Raw genomic sequence first — 16,362 nt, 5'->3', positions numbered from 1 at the left:
GGCTAATCTCGAGTTTTGCTAATGCCCAATGACAGCATGCTTGCTGATGATGTTGGGAATTGCAGTGGCCTGTGCATGCAGAAAGTGGCGAGTACATTTGTTATGTAGTGTTTAGGGATCAGCATTTGTTGATGCAGCTGTTAAGGCCGTCAGTCAACAACGTTAATAAAATCACGCTGCCGTCTTTCCGAGAGGTACCCGTAAAGTACTCGTGAATTAAGGATGAAGACGTCAGAGCTCTTGCTGTCCATAAATGGGATGCTGGGAGACATTAGTGTTTTTTAGATTTGATATTTCTTGGCACATCCCCTATCGCCTGAGCATTTATAGCAATTTTAGGAAGGGAGGCTTCTTGTGCCGCCGGAGCCTCCCATATTTATTTCAATAATTTCATCTAACAAAATTGAATTTCCTGACTAAAGACAAGCATATCTTCAACAACAATCATTCTTTCATCTCATAATTGAGGATTACGTGAACTGGAGGTGCACGGCATCGGGCAGCCAAGGGTTCAACCTGCCACCGTCATATATTTAGACTGACCTGAAAGCGCTAATATAGGAGCATAGAACGAAGAAAATGGTAATCGGGCTTTGTTTTTTCTCTCCCGTGGGATGGTATCTTTTCCTTCGCGGACCGGGACTGAGCTCACATTCAGTTTAGTTAGTTAAAGGCACGTTATTGACATCGGATTACAAGACTAGGAGATTCATATGAATTTACTTCAATGTTATTAGATAAAAGGTTTTAGAAAAAAGTTGAAAAATTCAAAATCAGTATTGTTTATGAAAATAACATTACTTTATTTTTTAAAATTTATTTTTAAGCATAAAAAACAATTAATGTCAAGAAAAAAAAATCAAACCGGTTATAACTGCCTCAAGTTAAGTTACTTGATTAATTAATTTAAGGGAGTGAATGGGCACCTTACTATTTAGGTCTAAAAAAGTACTAAATAGGTAGTCAACGAATCCTATTGACTAAGGCAAACCACGTGTACGCGTTGAAATGGAAAGATTACCCTAGAGTATAGAAAAAGTTCTGGGTAAAGTATGAAGAGAAGAGTTTCTCTTTTGCTCCAGAAGATTAAGAACATGCAGCTTGATAAAGACGGGTAACAAAAACAAGCTGCAGGCATTCCTCTTTTGAAGGTTGACTTTCGAGTTTACAGTGACAGAAAAAAAAAAAAAAAAACAGTTGAGAAATGAGCCCCATGCCCTTGCACATGCCTGTTCACTTTATGCCCATGTTTTATTTTGACTAGGGAGATTTCTCGCAGCTTTATTTGTAGGTGCGGGTTAGCTTGAAATTTGGTGAGTGACGGTAGCCTATCTACATTGAACCACCGAGTGTCTTGTGTGTTCCAAAAATATAATGCATTTTTGTGAACTTGTTGCTTGCACTCTTTTCCGTTCCCTTTTTGAGATAATGCAAGCATGCTAGTGGGCACTTCATGGCTAACAAGACCACCTTTGTTTTATTATTTAATTTTGAGCTGTGGAAATTGTCCTTTGTACTTGCGATACGCCATGATCGTATATATGTGCCTTCTTTTCCCATTTTATATATTTTCCCTTTTTCTTGAATTGGTTGAACTAAATAGCTTCAATATTCAACAATCTCCCATTCGCTGGAGGAGCCCATATCTGGTCCATGCTGCTTGTAATTTAAAGTTCCATTTTGAGCTACCTAGATAGAGTGTTAGAAGCATGCCTCTTTATGCACATCGACTAACTTGAGAGAGATTTTATTAATTTGTGGCTTACTATATTTATTCAATTTCATGGCAACGCCAATAATATTCTGTGAGTTTCCATTGAAGGTTTTCGTGTGTAATGAACAGCTAACTTCGCATCCATAATCGATGGTTTAATGCTGTAAGATCTTACTATAAGTTGCCATGTTTAGAGATTAATAATAGGCTCGGGATAGCTTTAATTACATTATCTAAACTCGAATGGCTCCTTTTTCTTCAGGAAGCAAGCAGGAAGACTTGGTTAGATTGTTAGCTGTATGATCTCATAAAGGAATGCCAACTTAACTGCTGCTCCCTTCTGTGCTTGCAACCATTAATGTCGTCTTCTTTGAGGTACGAAAAATAAATAATAAATCCAGTTGTGTGTTCCAAAATTCGTTATTTGCTCGAATTATTAATTCATTCGCGTACCCTTTAGTAAGGAGTCTAATAACTGATCTTGTTTCAAACAACCGTGCAAATCTAAAAGTTAACTACACAAGCCCACTCTACTTGCATAAATTCACAAAACTTTGCTTTTAATTTTTATCAGTAGAATGGAGATATAAAATTTAAATTTATTAACAGGAAGATTTCAAGAATAATTTTATGTTGTTTTCTAATATATATTTTAAATAAAAATTATTTAAACTTAAAATTTATATAAACTTCTATTATCTTGTATTTTTAATTTTTATTAAATAGAATAATAATTACAAAATTTTAACTCATAATCATTTGATTATCAAGATTCTAATTTTATATCAAAAAATTATTTCAACTCAATAATTTTAAATATTAAATGAAACTTAAAATATAATTTATATAATTCTCTATCATACTTATTTGTAAAGTTTTAAACTTAAAATTTATATAAACTTACTTTATTATATATTTAATTTTTATTAAATAAATAAAAATAATAAAATTTAATCATAAAATTTTAATATTTTGAACACAGTAGTCTACCAGTATGGAAGCCAAGTACGGAAGCCACCTAACACTAGGTAAGCTAGCAACGCAACATCTAGACCAGTACTGGTAGAGTTAGGGGTGGAATTAAAAAATAAAATTGAAATGAATTAAAATGTTAATTGTTTTATTATTTAGGTTAAAAATATAAATATTGTTAAGGAAAGAGTTGAATTTTTTTTTTTTACAATGGTCGGGACACCTGCTAGCAACGTAACATCTAGGCCAATACTAGTGAAACTAGGGGTGGAACTAGAAAATAAAATTAAGAGGAACTAAAATGTTATTTACTTTATTATTTAAGTTAAATATATATATATATTATTAAGACAGAGGCCGAGAAAAAATTTTCTTTGCAGTGACCGAGACACCCCCTGCATGGATTAAAATGTTAATATGAAAAGTGGATATATTTGTCCCTAAAGATTTGCATGATTCTCAATTGGGTCTTCTGACAAAATAAATTTTCAATTGGATCTCCCATCCATCAATCACTACCCAATTAAATCACCATTATGATATGACAACAAATCGCATCGTTTTGAGACAGATGGGTCATCCTTTCTTTCTTTTTTTTCCTTTTCTCTTTTCTCCTGGGAGTTTCAAAGGGCATAGCTTTTTTTAAAAAAAGGGTTAATTAATTGGATAATGTTCAATAAACAGGAAAGTTTTTTTATTGGGAATTGTTTTAAATCGAGGACTATTATCTTGTATTTTTAATTTTTATTAAATAGAATAATAGTTTCAAGATTTTAACTCATAATCATTTGATTATCAAGATTCTAATTTTATATCAAAAAATTATTTCAACTCAATAATTTTAAATATTAAATGAAACTTAAAATATAATTTATATAATTCTCTACCATACTTATTTGTAAAGTTTTAAACTTAAAATTTATATAAACTTACTTTATTATATATTTAATTTTTATTAAATAAATAAAAATAATAAAATTTAATCATAAAATTTTAATATTTTGAACACAGTAGTCTACCAGTATGGAAGCCAAGTACGGAAGCCACCTAACACTAGGTAAGCTAGCAACGCAACATCTAGACCAGTACTGGTAGAGTTAGGGGTGGAATTAAAAAATAAAATTGAAATGAATTAAAATGTTAATTGTTTTATTATTTAGGTTAAAAATATAAATATTGTTAAGGAAAGAGTTGAATTTTTTTTTTTTACAATGGTCGGGACACCTGCTAGCAACGTAACATCTAGGCCAATACTAGTGAAACTAGGGGTGGAACTAGAAAATAAAATTAAGAGGAACTAAAATGTTATTTACTTTATTATTTAAGTTAAATATATATATATATTATTAAGACAGAGGCCGAGAAAAAATTTTCTTTGCAGTGACCGAGACACCCCCTGCATGGATTAAAATGTTAATATGAAAAGTGGATATATTTGTCCCTAAAGATTTGCATGATTCTCAATTGGGTCTTCTGACAAAATAAATTTTCAATTGGATCTCCCATCCATCAATCACTACCCAATTAAATCACCATAATGATATAACAACAATCGCATCGTTTTGAGACAGTTGGGTCATCCTTCTTTTTTCCTTTTCTCTTTTCTCCTGAGTGTTTCTAAGGGCATAGCTTTTTTTTAATTGGATAATGTTCAATAGACAGGAAAGTTTTTTTTATTGGGAATTGTTTTAAATCGAGGACCTAATTTAGATTTGGGAAGTACTTGAGGGGTCCTCTGTCCAGAAGCTATTGATATATTCAAAGAAAGTAATTTGAAATTTCATGTCAGGGTAAGAAGTAATTTTCAGTTTCGAAGGCTGGAAAACGTGGAGAGCAGCAGAAATCGAGACTTTCTCATGCAACCTGCAGCCTTCGACGTGCTTGACGAGGCCTTGGGTTCTGGAAAAGATAGAATCAATTCGGGGGCACGAGATAGCTTACATGCATGTGAAGAAATATACATCCCGAACCCTCCAGCATGGTACAACCATGTTATCTTCGGACTTTTGACAAGTTCGGCTCCACATCTTTTTTTTTTTGTTTTGATTTACGTGGGGTGTCCGGGCCAGCTTGCATGCACCACGACTAATCCTCACGGTCCACTGAATACCCTGCAAACCCAGTAAGCATGTAAGGCACCGCGGGGGTGACAGACGTGCACGCCAGGACTCGAACCCAGGTGCAGTGGAAGGAGACAAACCCCTTCCACCGCTAGGCCAAGCCCTGGTTTGCAGTTCGACTCCACATCTTAATTATATTTATGGTGTTCAAACATTTATTGAGTGATTGTTTGGCTGCATGGTAGTTTATTTTTTTTTTCTTTTTAACTATAGAAAAAAAATATTTAATTAATTAAATAGTTTATTTTTTACATCGAATTCCACATATTATTTCCAAGTACAAAGACCAGTTTTATAAGAGCAACTCCAACCCACGAGCTAAATAAAAAGGTAAATATATTTTAGCTTTTATTCTTTCACTTTTTATATAGTCGTTCGTCAATAACTCTTTTTTTTTCTTTAAATACAGAAGAAATTTTCTTTAAATGCATGAAAAAAAAACTCGTAGTTTTAAAAATTTTGTATTGTACCTCACTCTTTTCTCAAATTTTAAAAAATAAGAATTAATTATTCTTCGGTTAATTATTAACATTGGTTATGTTAATTAGCTGAAATTAAAAGGTATACTTGTTTAAAAACTTTTTCTATTTTCTTTTTTATATCTCTTAATTTTTTAGATCTTTTGTTGTTAATTTGACATTTATGATGATTTTTATTTCTTTATTATTTTATGTTTTTAATATGAGTTAAGGAAGATAATTTTTATTTATGATGTTATCTTTGATAAAATTGAGAGGTATTGATAATGGTAGTTGATATTGATAAAAAGATAAAGTAACATATTTAAAATTTATTTTTGATTGTTTGTTTTAATTTGAGGTCAATTAAAATTTAAAATGTTGGCAGTTATGTTGGCGGTCATTTTTTCAAAGTTTGAATTTGAATTTACTTTTAAAAAATTAAATTTTTAACAATAACATATAAAACTTAAAATTAAAAATATTCATATAAATAAATTAAAAATTTACTTTTAAATTATATCTTTTAACTTTCATACTACTTCATTAATTTTATATTACTTTTATAAATTACTCATATTAATTATATAATTAATAACATCATAATTATATTATATATAAAATATCTAAATTAGTTATATAATTATATTAAAATTAATTTAACATGAAATATATTAAAATATAAATAACTTTTTCTAAATAGTTTTTTACCATTGGAATGCATATAATCAAAAAAGCTATATTTATACTATTCAAAAAGCTATTTTCTCTATTTGGCTCTTCAATATAGCATTTTCCACTGGAGGTGCTCTAAGAGAATGAATGTTTCTAGAAACTAAAATAATTTATTTATTTTAAATGAAAAAATATATTTTAAAAAACTATATTTGAAAAACTTCAACTAAAAATATTTTCTTGAATGTGTTTTTTAAAAATTTCATCGGTAAAAACTATCATAATATTAAATACATATTTAAGCTTCCAATCTTCATGTGTACAAGAATGATAATTTAATTTGAATTAATGGATACGGACTCGACTTGAATGAGTGGATATTTTTTAGACCTGATTGATAGTCAAGTTAGACTCGAAGTCTGTATAAACCTAATTGGGGATATATATATATATATATATATACTTGTAGAATATTTAGTTTTTTTAATTATAATATGATATATATACATACTTTATTATTGACATAAAATACATACATATATATATATATAAATAATATTTATTATTTTTATCATTTAATAAATATATACATACATTATATATATATTGATTAATAAATAATAAATAATAAATATTGAATATCTGAAACTCAATAAATAGTTCACTAATACTTAAACGTTTTACTCGAAAAATAATAAATAAATTATGATTATATATTGCCATTCCAAATGGTGCGTGTGTAGACAATTAATTACCTAAACATTTCAAGTAAAAATTTATGAGATCATTTGCATGCAGACCACACAAACAGTACTAATTTATTCTGCTACTATAATGTATTTCTTTTGAATAATCGTGTATATATATTTTCTCTAATATCTGAATTAAACTAAATATGTAAATAAAATAAAATTAAAGTGTTTGATTCAATAGTCCAACCAATCACTAAATCCCCTAATTAATCGATATTTCAACGTAACAGCGGAGTCAACTCGTTATTTTCGGGCTCACCATAGACCAGATGCATCGGGTCGCAATTAACTAGTTTCTCGGTCTAACCAGACAGAGCAGGTCAGATTCAGATCATAAAAGTACTGCAGAGGAGGCGATAGAAGTTACCATGCATCTTACCTGTTTACTTGGACTCCAACTCTGCTTACGCAAACAGTAGATCAACACCCAACCTACTTTAATTAAACCCTAAATTCAAGCACCACCAAGGAAACCCATTTTGCCACATGTCAACTCTCACCAACCTGAAGCGCCCACGTGTCATGTCCCATTCCCCCGAAGAAAAGAAGACGTACAGGCAACAGATTAGGAGATTTAGGTCACCTTTCTCTCACCACCTCCCTCCTCTTCACACAGCCCCCCCAGCCCCCTTTCTCCCCCCCCGCAACGTCTCCAACGCTGGGTCAGTTACTAAAAAACGTCGGTGACGTCATCCGTGAAGCCACCGGAAATGGCAGCGAGACCCCGGTGCACCAAGGGCTCGAGCTTGGAAGCACGAATCTTGAGGTTCCGCGATCGATTCCATTCGTTCTCTCCTTCAAAAAACTCACTTACAGCGTCAAAGTTCGCCGTAAATTTAAATTTCCGGCTATCCTCCCCAGCAGGAATATCCACCGCCTAGGCGCCGCCACTGATACCGATCCTGTCGGAGGCGAAAGCCTCTTCACCACTACAAAGACTCTCCTGAATGATATCTCTGGCGAGGCACGTGATGGCGAGATTCTGGCTGTGCTTGGCGCCAGTGGATCCGGAAAATCAACACTCATTGACGCCCTAGCGAATCGAATCGCGAAAGGAAGCTTGAAAGGCACGAAGACGCTAAACGGCGAGGTTTTGGAGTCTAGAATGTTGAAGGTGATATCAGCTTACGTCATGCAAGACGATTTGCTATTTCCAATGCTAACAGTGGAAGAAACACTAATGTTCGCGGCGGAGTTTCGGTTGCCAAGGAGTTTGTCTAAATCGAAAAAGCGGCTGCGCGTGCAAGCACTAATCGAACAGTTAGGGCTTAAAAACGCGGCAAAAACCGTTATTGGTGATGAAGGCCATCGAGGTGTAAGTGGAGGAGAACGACGTCGTGTCTCGATCGGGATTGATATAATTCACGATCCAATTATCCTTTTTCTTGATGAGCCAACGTCCGGTTTGGATTCAACAAGTGCGTTTATGGTGGTGAAAGTTTTGCAAAGGATAGCACAGAGCGGGAGTATTGTGATTATGTCAGTGCATCAGCCAAGTTATCGAATTCTTGGGTTGTTAGACCGGTTGATATTTTTATCGCGTGGACATACTGTTTATAGTGGTTCACCGATGAATTTACCGGTTTACTTCTCTGATTTCGGGCATCCGATACCAGAGAATGAGAACCGGACGGAGTTTGCTTTGGATTTGATTAGAGAGCTTGAGGGGTCACCAGGAGGGACTAGGAGTTTGGTGGAGTTTAATAAATCATGGCAGGATCTGAAGCATTCAAGAAATGGAGGGAGTGAACCGGACCGGGGTGGGTTGTCACTTAAAGAAGCTATTAGTGCTTCCATTTCTAAAGGGAAGTTGGTATCTGGTGCTACTAATAATGATGCTATAAGTCCAAATTCAATGGTGCCAACTTTTGCAAATCCAGTTTGGATAGAAATGGCAGTGTTGTCAAAAAGGTCGTTCTTAAATTCACGAAGAATGCCGGAATTGTTCGGGATTCGATTGGGTGCTGTCATGGTTACTGGGTTTATTTTAGCTACGATGTTTTGGCAGCTTGACAATTCACCAAAAGGAGTGCAAGAGCGATTAGGGTTTTTTGCTTTTGCCATGTCGACAACTTTCTACACTTGTGCTGATGCTCTTCCAGTTTTTCTTCAAGAAAGGTATATTTTCATGAGAGAAACTGCGTATAATGCATATAGAAGATCATCTTATGTGTTATCCCATGGGCTTGTTGTGTTACCATCGTTGATTTTCTTGTCGTTGGCATTTTCTGCGACGACGTTTTGGGCTGTTGGGCTAGATGGTGGTCTTTCAGGGTTCTTGTTTTACTTCTTGATAATCTTCGCTTCATTTTGGGCCGGGAGTTCGTTTGTGACATTTCTATCTGGTGTGGTGCCTCATGTCATGCTTGGTTATACCATAGTTGTGGCCATTTTGGCATACTTCCTGCTTTTCAGTGGGTTCTTTATCAATCGTGATCGAATCCCTGACTACTGGATATGGTTTCACTACTTGTCACTGGTGAAATACCCTTATGAAGCTGTTTTGCTAAATGAATTTCAAGATCCAGCCAAGTGTTTTGTGAGGGGTGTTCAGATTTTCGACCAGAGTCCACTTGGGGAAGTACCCACATCACTGAAACTTCAACTGCTGGAATCAATGAGCAATACACTGGGAACGAAGATCACTAGCTCCACATGCTTGACTACCGGGGCCGACATATTGCAGCAACAAGGGATTACAGATTTGAGCAAGTGGAATTGCCTGTGGGTCACTGTGGCGTGGGGGTTCCTGTTTAGGATTCTCTTTTACATATCTTTGTTGTTTGGAAGCAAGAACAAGAGAAGGTGATGAGGCCCGAGGGTAATGTTTAGTTGGTGGGTACAAGGGTCGTGTTTGGCGGGAGGATCATATTTTGTGTGGGTTTTTTTTTTTCTTGGTTTCCTGAATTTGTACTGTTGGAATTACTTGACCGTTGGAGCCTTCCGGTGTAAAACTGCTGCATAAATTAGTTCAATAATGATGCTCATTTAGATTAAAAGAAAAAAAAATAGTACTCTTGTATTCAATTCATTCACTCAATTTTCATAATCTAGGGGGAGTGGCTGGTGCTTTCCACAAGTCTTTTGTGACTGTTAATTATTATATTTTAGTTAGTGCTGGTAAGGTAGTGTTAGGAGGAGAGACAACCTAAATAGCAATACACTTGCGTGTGTGATTGTTAAAGAGTTGAAAATCCAATTCTTAAGTTTTGTATTTAATTTCACCAAGCAAGGATTAGTGATATATGGTATGAACTTGGTCCCCGAGCCATAGCTGTGAAGGTTCAAAGGGTCTTGCGTGCAGAAATACATAAAAGAGGGTATGGATTTATATTAGTATAATAGCTTGAGAGTTCATTAAAACTAATTAAGTTGCCTTAAGGTAGGTTTTATCATTTCCTTAATTACATTACATCTATTACATAGACTCCTTTTTTTTCATCTATTAACTTGAGAACGTGTTTATGATCAACATCCCAGCATCTACTTAGAATATTATATTATTAGAAAAGATTGGATTATCTCAGACCAAGTCGTTCGTTCCAGACTATTAAAAATTCCTGGCTCCGCCCTTGGATGGGATGTTTGACGTGTCATATATATATGCCTATTCACATGGATGAAGCCTGAAGGTTTTCAGGGCGGCCGGTTGCCTAAGAAACCGAGTTGCTTGCCAGTTTGACTGTAGTCATGGGACGATAAACATGATTCTCCCGAGCCCTTTTTCTAGGTTGGTGGCCTAGTTAATCCTCTGCTTTTGACACAAAATAATCATGGGAACGAAACAAGCGCAGGAAATTCGGGGACTACAAGTTTGCCTCTCTGTGTTATTTTTATGAACAGTATAAAATCATTTGCTGCCACTTCTGTTTCCTCTTCCGTTCGTCTATCTTTTTCCCAGGGGTTAGTTGTGTATGAAGTCATCTTAATAATGTTTTCAGCAACACATATGGTAGTATACTCAACAAAGGAATATTGAAAGCTTTCATAAGGCCGACCCGTCAAGAGGAGTGCTAAGGCATTATGGGTAAGGTACCCTAAACCATAAACACCCACCTGAAAGGCTGTATCTTTTGATATGGTTCATTAATTTTGCACTCCTGGCAAAGGGATCGTCGGTTTGGTTGCAAAGGGCAGGCATTAAGTGCTTGCATGCGAGCATTAAATGCTAAAGCTTACGAAAATCAATATATATATATATATATATATAGTTGCCAATTGGTGCTGAACTTCACTATGAATCTATTATACTATAGAAGCACACGCATACAACAATTTCTTTTCGTAAAATAATTTGAAGATAAGAAAATTATCTACAAACAAATAAATCATATCAAAATACAAACTAATATGACAGTAATATCTTGTAGTATGTATTGTAAATCCCTGTAAGAAAAATTAAATGATGGGTTATAGATGAGGAAATATTAATTGTCCTATACACGCAGACAATTATCTGGCACCTATATAAGCAAGGTCCTGCCAACATGCATGGCACGTACAATTTCTATAATTCAACAAGAGTAATTAAAGTTTCGAGCTTCGATAGTAAATTAGTGCAAGAGCGTGCAGGCGCCGGGTTCTCTTTACTCTCACTTTCCATGTATAAGATTTCAAAAACCTCTCAAAATAAACCCAAAAAACAAGAATGTTTTCTGATCTCAAACTTGATATTCCAAGCCCAAAAAAAATAGAATATTTAAGAAGAGTGGGCTCGGGAGTCGTAGCCATAGCCCAACTTACCACAGCGCGTGGGGCCTTTTAATATTTTATACACTTTTGCCATTCATGGAAAGTAATTAACTAAGAAGACTTGAAAATTGGAAGAGCTAGATTGGCCTCCTTTGCTTAAATCAACCTTAAAAAACAATGAAATCACACTGTCACAACCATTAGATGTCCATAAATTAACATCTATGATATGCCACTTAGAAACGAGGCCGAAACGCACAACTCATACTTTCGATCAGCTGTTATTAAGGAACATGGAAGCTTTCTTGACCACCATAGCAAAATTAATTCTTGATACTCCATTTTCACGTTTCTGGTCACGGCAGTAAGTTGCATTGCTTGGGAGAGAAAGCTCTTTTGCCCCGTTCATCAAATAAATACATGAATTTATTTTTTTAGAGTATTTTAACTGCACAAAGAAGAGAGAAAGGCACACTCCCTTGCACGTTCAAAGAGCTCGTGAGCATGATATTCCCTTTTGGTTGGCATACGAGCATATATACATGTATGTTAGAGGATCCTTCTGCACAGCTTGGAGATCACACAAATGCAATAAATTAGCCCATTACCGAATTCTAACAACCAGACTTGCTAGGGTTTATTGCTTTTGGCATGGCAACTGCTTTCTTCCTCTGTGGTGATGCGCTTCCGGCGTTCCTCCAAGAAAGGAGTATTTTCATGAGAGAAACTGCTCATAACACATACAGAAGATCATCGTATGTGATAACAACTCACGCACTTGTTTCACTACCGTCTTTGTTTTGCTTGGCATTCGCGCTCTCTGTGACCACATTTTGGGCTGTTGGGCTTGATAGAGGTCTTCCGGGATTCTTGTTTTACTTTTTGATGAGCTCTAATGCGTTTTGGGCTGAAAGTTCTGTCGTGACATTTATATCCTGGTTGTGGCTCAAGTCATTTTTCACGAACTCTGCTGTATTTTGATCGATGTATACTATATTAAATAATTATTTTAATTTAATAATTTAAAATATTAAATGAGATTTAAAATATTTTTATATTATTCTCTAACACTAATACTTATAAAAGTTAAATTATGTTTTATGGACACCTATATTGTTAATTGTTATTGTATTCAATTAATAATTCCTATATTATCAATTAGGTACTAATATATTTGCAAGTTCTTATCATCCCACACAAATATATAAGCAAGTGTCAGCCGAAGTGCATGCTATTACGCCATGCATGTACATATTCAAAATTAACATGAGCCCGGGGATAAGCAATTTGAGCTGGGTCCTAATATTTGATTTTTTTTCATTATTGCTCGCAATATTAGAAAATCTTATCTGATATAATCAAATAAGAAAATTGTCAGTTATTCAGCATGAATCGATTCGGGTCTTCAACAATGATTGGAATTCGAGGTGTCAATAATGAATGGAGGTGTCATCCACGCCAATAGCGCAACGGAGGAAACGCTCACGGTCCCCCAGTAGCAATCTACCGTGATGAGCACCCCCTAAAAATATTAACATGACAAAATATGGGCCTAAAGCGCATATATGAATGAAAGGTGAGAGTAATTGGGGCTTCAATTAGAGTTTATACATGCTGCTTCCAATGCTTCTTGTTTTAGCGATGTGGGATTCGTATCCCCGTTGTTTACTGGTTCTCTTTCTTGTCTCTACTCCTGCTGTTCTTTCCAAGTCTCGTTTTGAGGCGTTAATTTGACTGTTAAAATTTTGCCTGTCTCTACCCAATATCTCAGCATCATAATTCTGTTTTTGTCTAAATTTTAGAGTAAATGGGCTTTCAATTACGATATTTTGTTAATAATTCTTTTGAAACCTTCATAATAATCAATATGATATTTATAAGGTTCTTCCTACTCTTAATGAAAGCAATGAAATCCAGAGAGAACATCTCCTTATTCATAAGATCCCAAGTACCTGGATCAATTGAAAATTCAATTCCATCTGAACTGCCCAGAATCAGACCTTTCCTTCAAAGTTTTGGAAAGGCAAGCAAGCAAGCCAGGCCTTTATCATTGTATAAATACTCAATCTAGCTTTCAGTTGCTTCAACTATTGCGATTGCTTCACATTGGGTCTCGTTGGATATAAGAATTAAGAACTGCTGAGTATGGAGTTTCATTTCTTGTTCGTAACCCACAACTCAGGTGGTCAATGTTAAAAATTTTCACCAATTAAGCATAAAAAATGAAGGATTAAAAAAAATTGTTTAATTCATTAATATTTATCTAGTTGCAACGTTCAAAGTCCGTTCAAAATAACGAGACACCGTTGAACATCACTCCCGATTCTGGATATGAGATACCTGATCCTTCAATTAGGAATGTAGTCAAAGCTGACAATGGCCCTATTTAAAAAATATTCTTAACCCTTAAACTTCAGCTGACAATGGCCCTACTTAAAAATATTATTAACCCTTGAACTTCAGTTGGAGGGTGCGCCTGGCCCTTGCAGTAGTGCAACGCATGGGCGACGCTTGAAGATCCCAGTAGCAAGCTACTGTAGCGGACCTTCCCCTTTAAAAAATTAATTTAATATCGTGTGGACCTATGGCCCACGTATCAGATATTAAACTGATAAGAACAGATACTACACTTGATCTTAGCCAAAAGGCCGAGAAAGGTATGATTTGAACTATTGCTTCAATTGATTTTTATAGGTGCAGCTCTCAACATTATCTTCTGCTTTATCGATGTGGGATATAAGCACCAAACCTCTTTTTCTGCTGCATGCGTTCGTAGATTGCTTTTAATGCCAGATAAATTAAAATATGTGGAACTGTATATATATATGTATATATATACACTGGGCCTCGTAAAATTATTATTAAAAAAATAAAAGGCGTGAAGGGAAAATATCGTCTGTCTAAATTTTTTTTGGAATCTTGTCCTTCTTTCCATATTTTTTTATTATATTTTTTATTATTTTTCTATTAGATATCCTGCAATTTTTTTTATTTTTTTATGGGATTAGTCTTAATGTCATAATCAAGTAATAACTCTTGAAGATTGATTTTGGTTTATTAGGTATTTTTATAAAATTAATTTATTTTTAATTTTATTTTTTAAAAAATAATTTTCATATATTTTTTTTTCCGGTTTTATTGAAAGCTGCTTCAAAGGGGTTATTCTATTCTACATTTCAGAAGAAAGAAACTTGAATTAAAATACTTGAGAGCATGACGGTGTGCCACATTAGACCAGCAAATACAAGAAGTAGATGAAATTATGTAAAATTTTCATATCATTGGACAGGGATCACTGAAAGTTTATCTATATATCTTACAGTTATTGGCCTAATCTACGAATACCATGATATACTAAGTCTATCTGACAATTTATCTTTTACATGTGATTTTTGAAATGACATAGCTCATAAATATTGTTCAATAACAAATTTCTTTCACTATATCAAGTTCTAAGATTACTTTTATTATCGATGTAGATGGCAACGGTAGCTTGACACTTTGTCTACTTACTATTTATTTTTATATTTTAAAAATATTTTTAAATAAATTTTTTATTTTTTATTTATATTAATATTTTTATATTTTTAAATTATTTTGATGTTCTATGTTGAAAATAATTTTTTTAAAATAAAAAATATTTTAAAGATAAAATAATATTTTCTCACTCACGTGACAATGAGAGTCCATGACATGGTTAAATGGAAGAAAACTACCCCAAGATTACCTAATAATTCCCCCTCTCACCCAGTAACTCTGCCATGACTGGGTTAGAATTTTATCATGGGCCCAAATCCTTTCTGTAGTTTAAATCTAAAAATGGGCCCACGTTAACCTAATAGCAATCACATTGAACTTTTTAGTAAGTCCATTTAAATACATTTGTGAGAGTTGTAGGCCCTTCCACATGAAAGAATTTTACAATGACAAAACTACCCATTAGTAAAATACACATAACTCTCACCGCGCCCCAATCGCTAGCTAACAGCTCCTGCCACAAATGAGAAGAAAAGAAATAACTGACAGGCGGAGAGTTTTTGTGGCTTATCCAAACAAAATAACACGCACTAAAAGAGAACAACTTCACCAGAAATTTAACAATGGCTACACCACCATCTTCACTCTCTCTGCAACGCTCAACAACGGCAGCAGCAACTCATTTCCCTTCCCCACGAGCCGCATGCCCGATCAGATCCCACGTGCCCAAACCCTCCTTCACCACCCGTGCTACCACAGATGACAACAAACCAGGCACAACCCAAGAACCCGATTCCAAACCCGGGTCCGCATCTGATGATCAATTTGAGAGCCGCCTGTCCCAGGTTCGACTCCGATACCGAAGCGGGACCGGCAAGAAAGCAGAGCTCCGGAAAGCTAAGAAAGGGAAATCCTCATCTGGGTCTGGGTCTGGGTCAGGAATGTACCTTCCTCCAGTTCCTTTAAAAGAATCGTTTTCTGGTGGATTAAAAGTGGAACTCGGCTTTAGCCCGTATAGTGAACGGGTAAACGGGAGGATCGCAATTCTGGGGTTATCAGCTTTGTTATTAGTAGAGCTTGCAACGGGTAAAAGTGTAATTAATTATCACACACCAGCAATTGTGTTGATCCAGGTTTATTTTGTAACCGCGGTTGCTGCTTTGTATATTAAGTACGAGAAAGAGAAAGTTAGCATCTGGCCTGAATCCGCCCCCAGTAAGGATTGAATTAAGTGAGTAATTTGTAAACAAAAACAAAAATTAATGTTTTAACACTTGTTTTGTAATACTAGTTTGTTGTTTAGGAGCCATATTTAGGTTTTTATTTGTGACATTGTTAAGGTTGGTTGTGGTAAAACGCTTGTTTAAATTTGTTTCATCTGTTCATCAAATGAAAAGAAAAGACATACCGGCAAGATCGGGAGGAATGCTGCCAGAAAGATTAACCGACATTTGGCATATTTTTGGACCTTAAAGTAAGTAAGTCTAGTATCAGATTTCTCA

At 34.7% G+C, this 16,362-nt stretch overlaps 2 protein-coding genes across 2 annotated transcripts; both read left to right on the top strand.

The window, feature by feature from the left end:
* The first annotated feature begins 7,177 nt into the window (after window positions 1-7,177).
* On the top strand, window positions 7,178-9,805 carry LOC105127665 (ABC transporter G family member 6-like). Its single transcript, XM_011029044.1, has 2 exons — window positions 7,178-7,210; window positions 7,308-9,805. The coding sequence occupies exons 1-2, from the start codon at window positions 7,178-7,180 to the stop codon at window positions 9,498-9,500; spliced, it is 2,226 nt and encodes a 741-aa protein (XP_011027346.1). The 3' UTR covers window positions 9,501-9,805.
* Window positions 9,806-15,369: 5,564 nt separating this feature from the next.
* LOC105127461 (uncharacterized) lies at window positions 15,370-16,199 on the top strand. Its single transcript, XM_011028777.1, has one exon. It carries the CDS (start codon window positions 15,484-15,486, stop codon window positions 16,084-16,086), a length of 603 nt encoding a protein of 200 aa, XP_011027079.1. The 5' UTR covers window positions 15,370-15,483; the 3' UTR covers window positions 16,087-16,199.
* Window positions 16,200-16,362: the final 163 nt, after the last annotated feature.

Source organism: Populus euphratica, unplaced genomic scaffold (genome assembly GCF_000495115.2).
Source record: "Populus euphratica unplaced genomic scaffold, PopEup_1.0 scaffold13.1, whole genome shotgun sequence".
Lineage (NCBI taxonomy): Eukaryota > Viridiplantae > Streptophyta > Magnoliopsida > Malpighiales > Salicaceae > Populus > Populus euphratica.
The sequence above is the reverse complement of the archived record's forward strand: the minus strand, read 5'-3'. Positions and strand labels throughout refer to the sequence as shown.

Excerpts from the sequence above, each read along its gene's own strand:
- LOC105127665 (XM_011029044.1), top strand. The coding sequence starts at position 7,178 with ATGTCAACTCTCACCAACCTGAAGCGCCCACGT. Across the intron at positions 7,211-7,307 it reads CCAACCTGAAGCGCCCACGT|CCCCCCCAGCCCCCTTTCTC; the intron begins GTCATGTCCCAT and ends CTCTTCACACAG.
- LOC105127461 (XM_011028777.1), top strand. The coding sequence starts at position 15,484 with ATGGCTACACCACCATCTTCACTCTCTCTGCAACGCTCAACAACGGCA.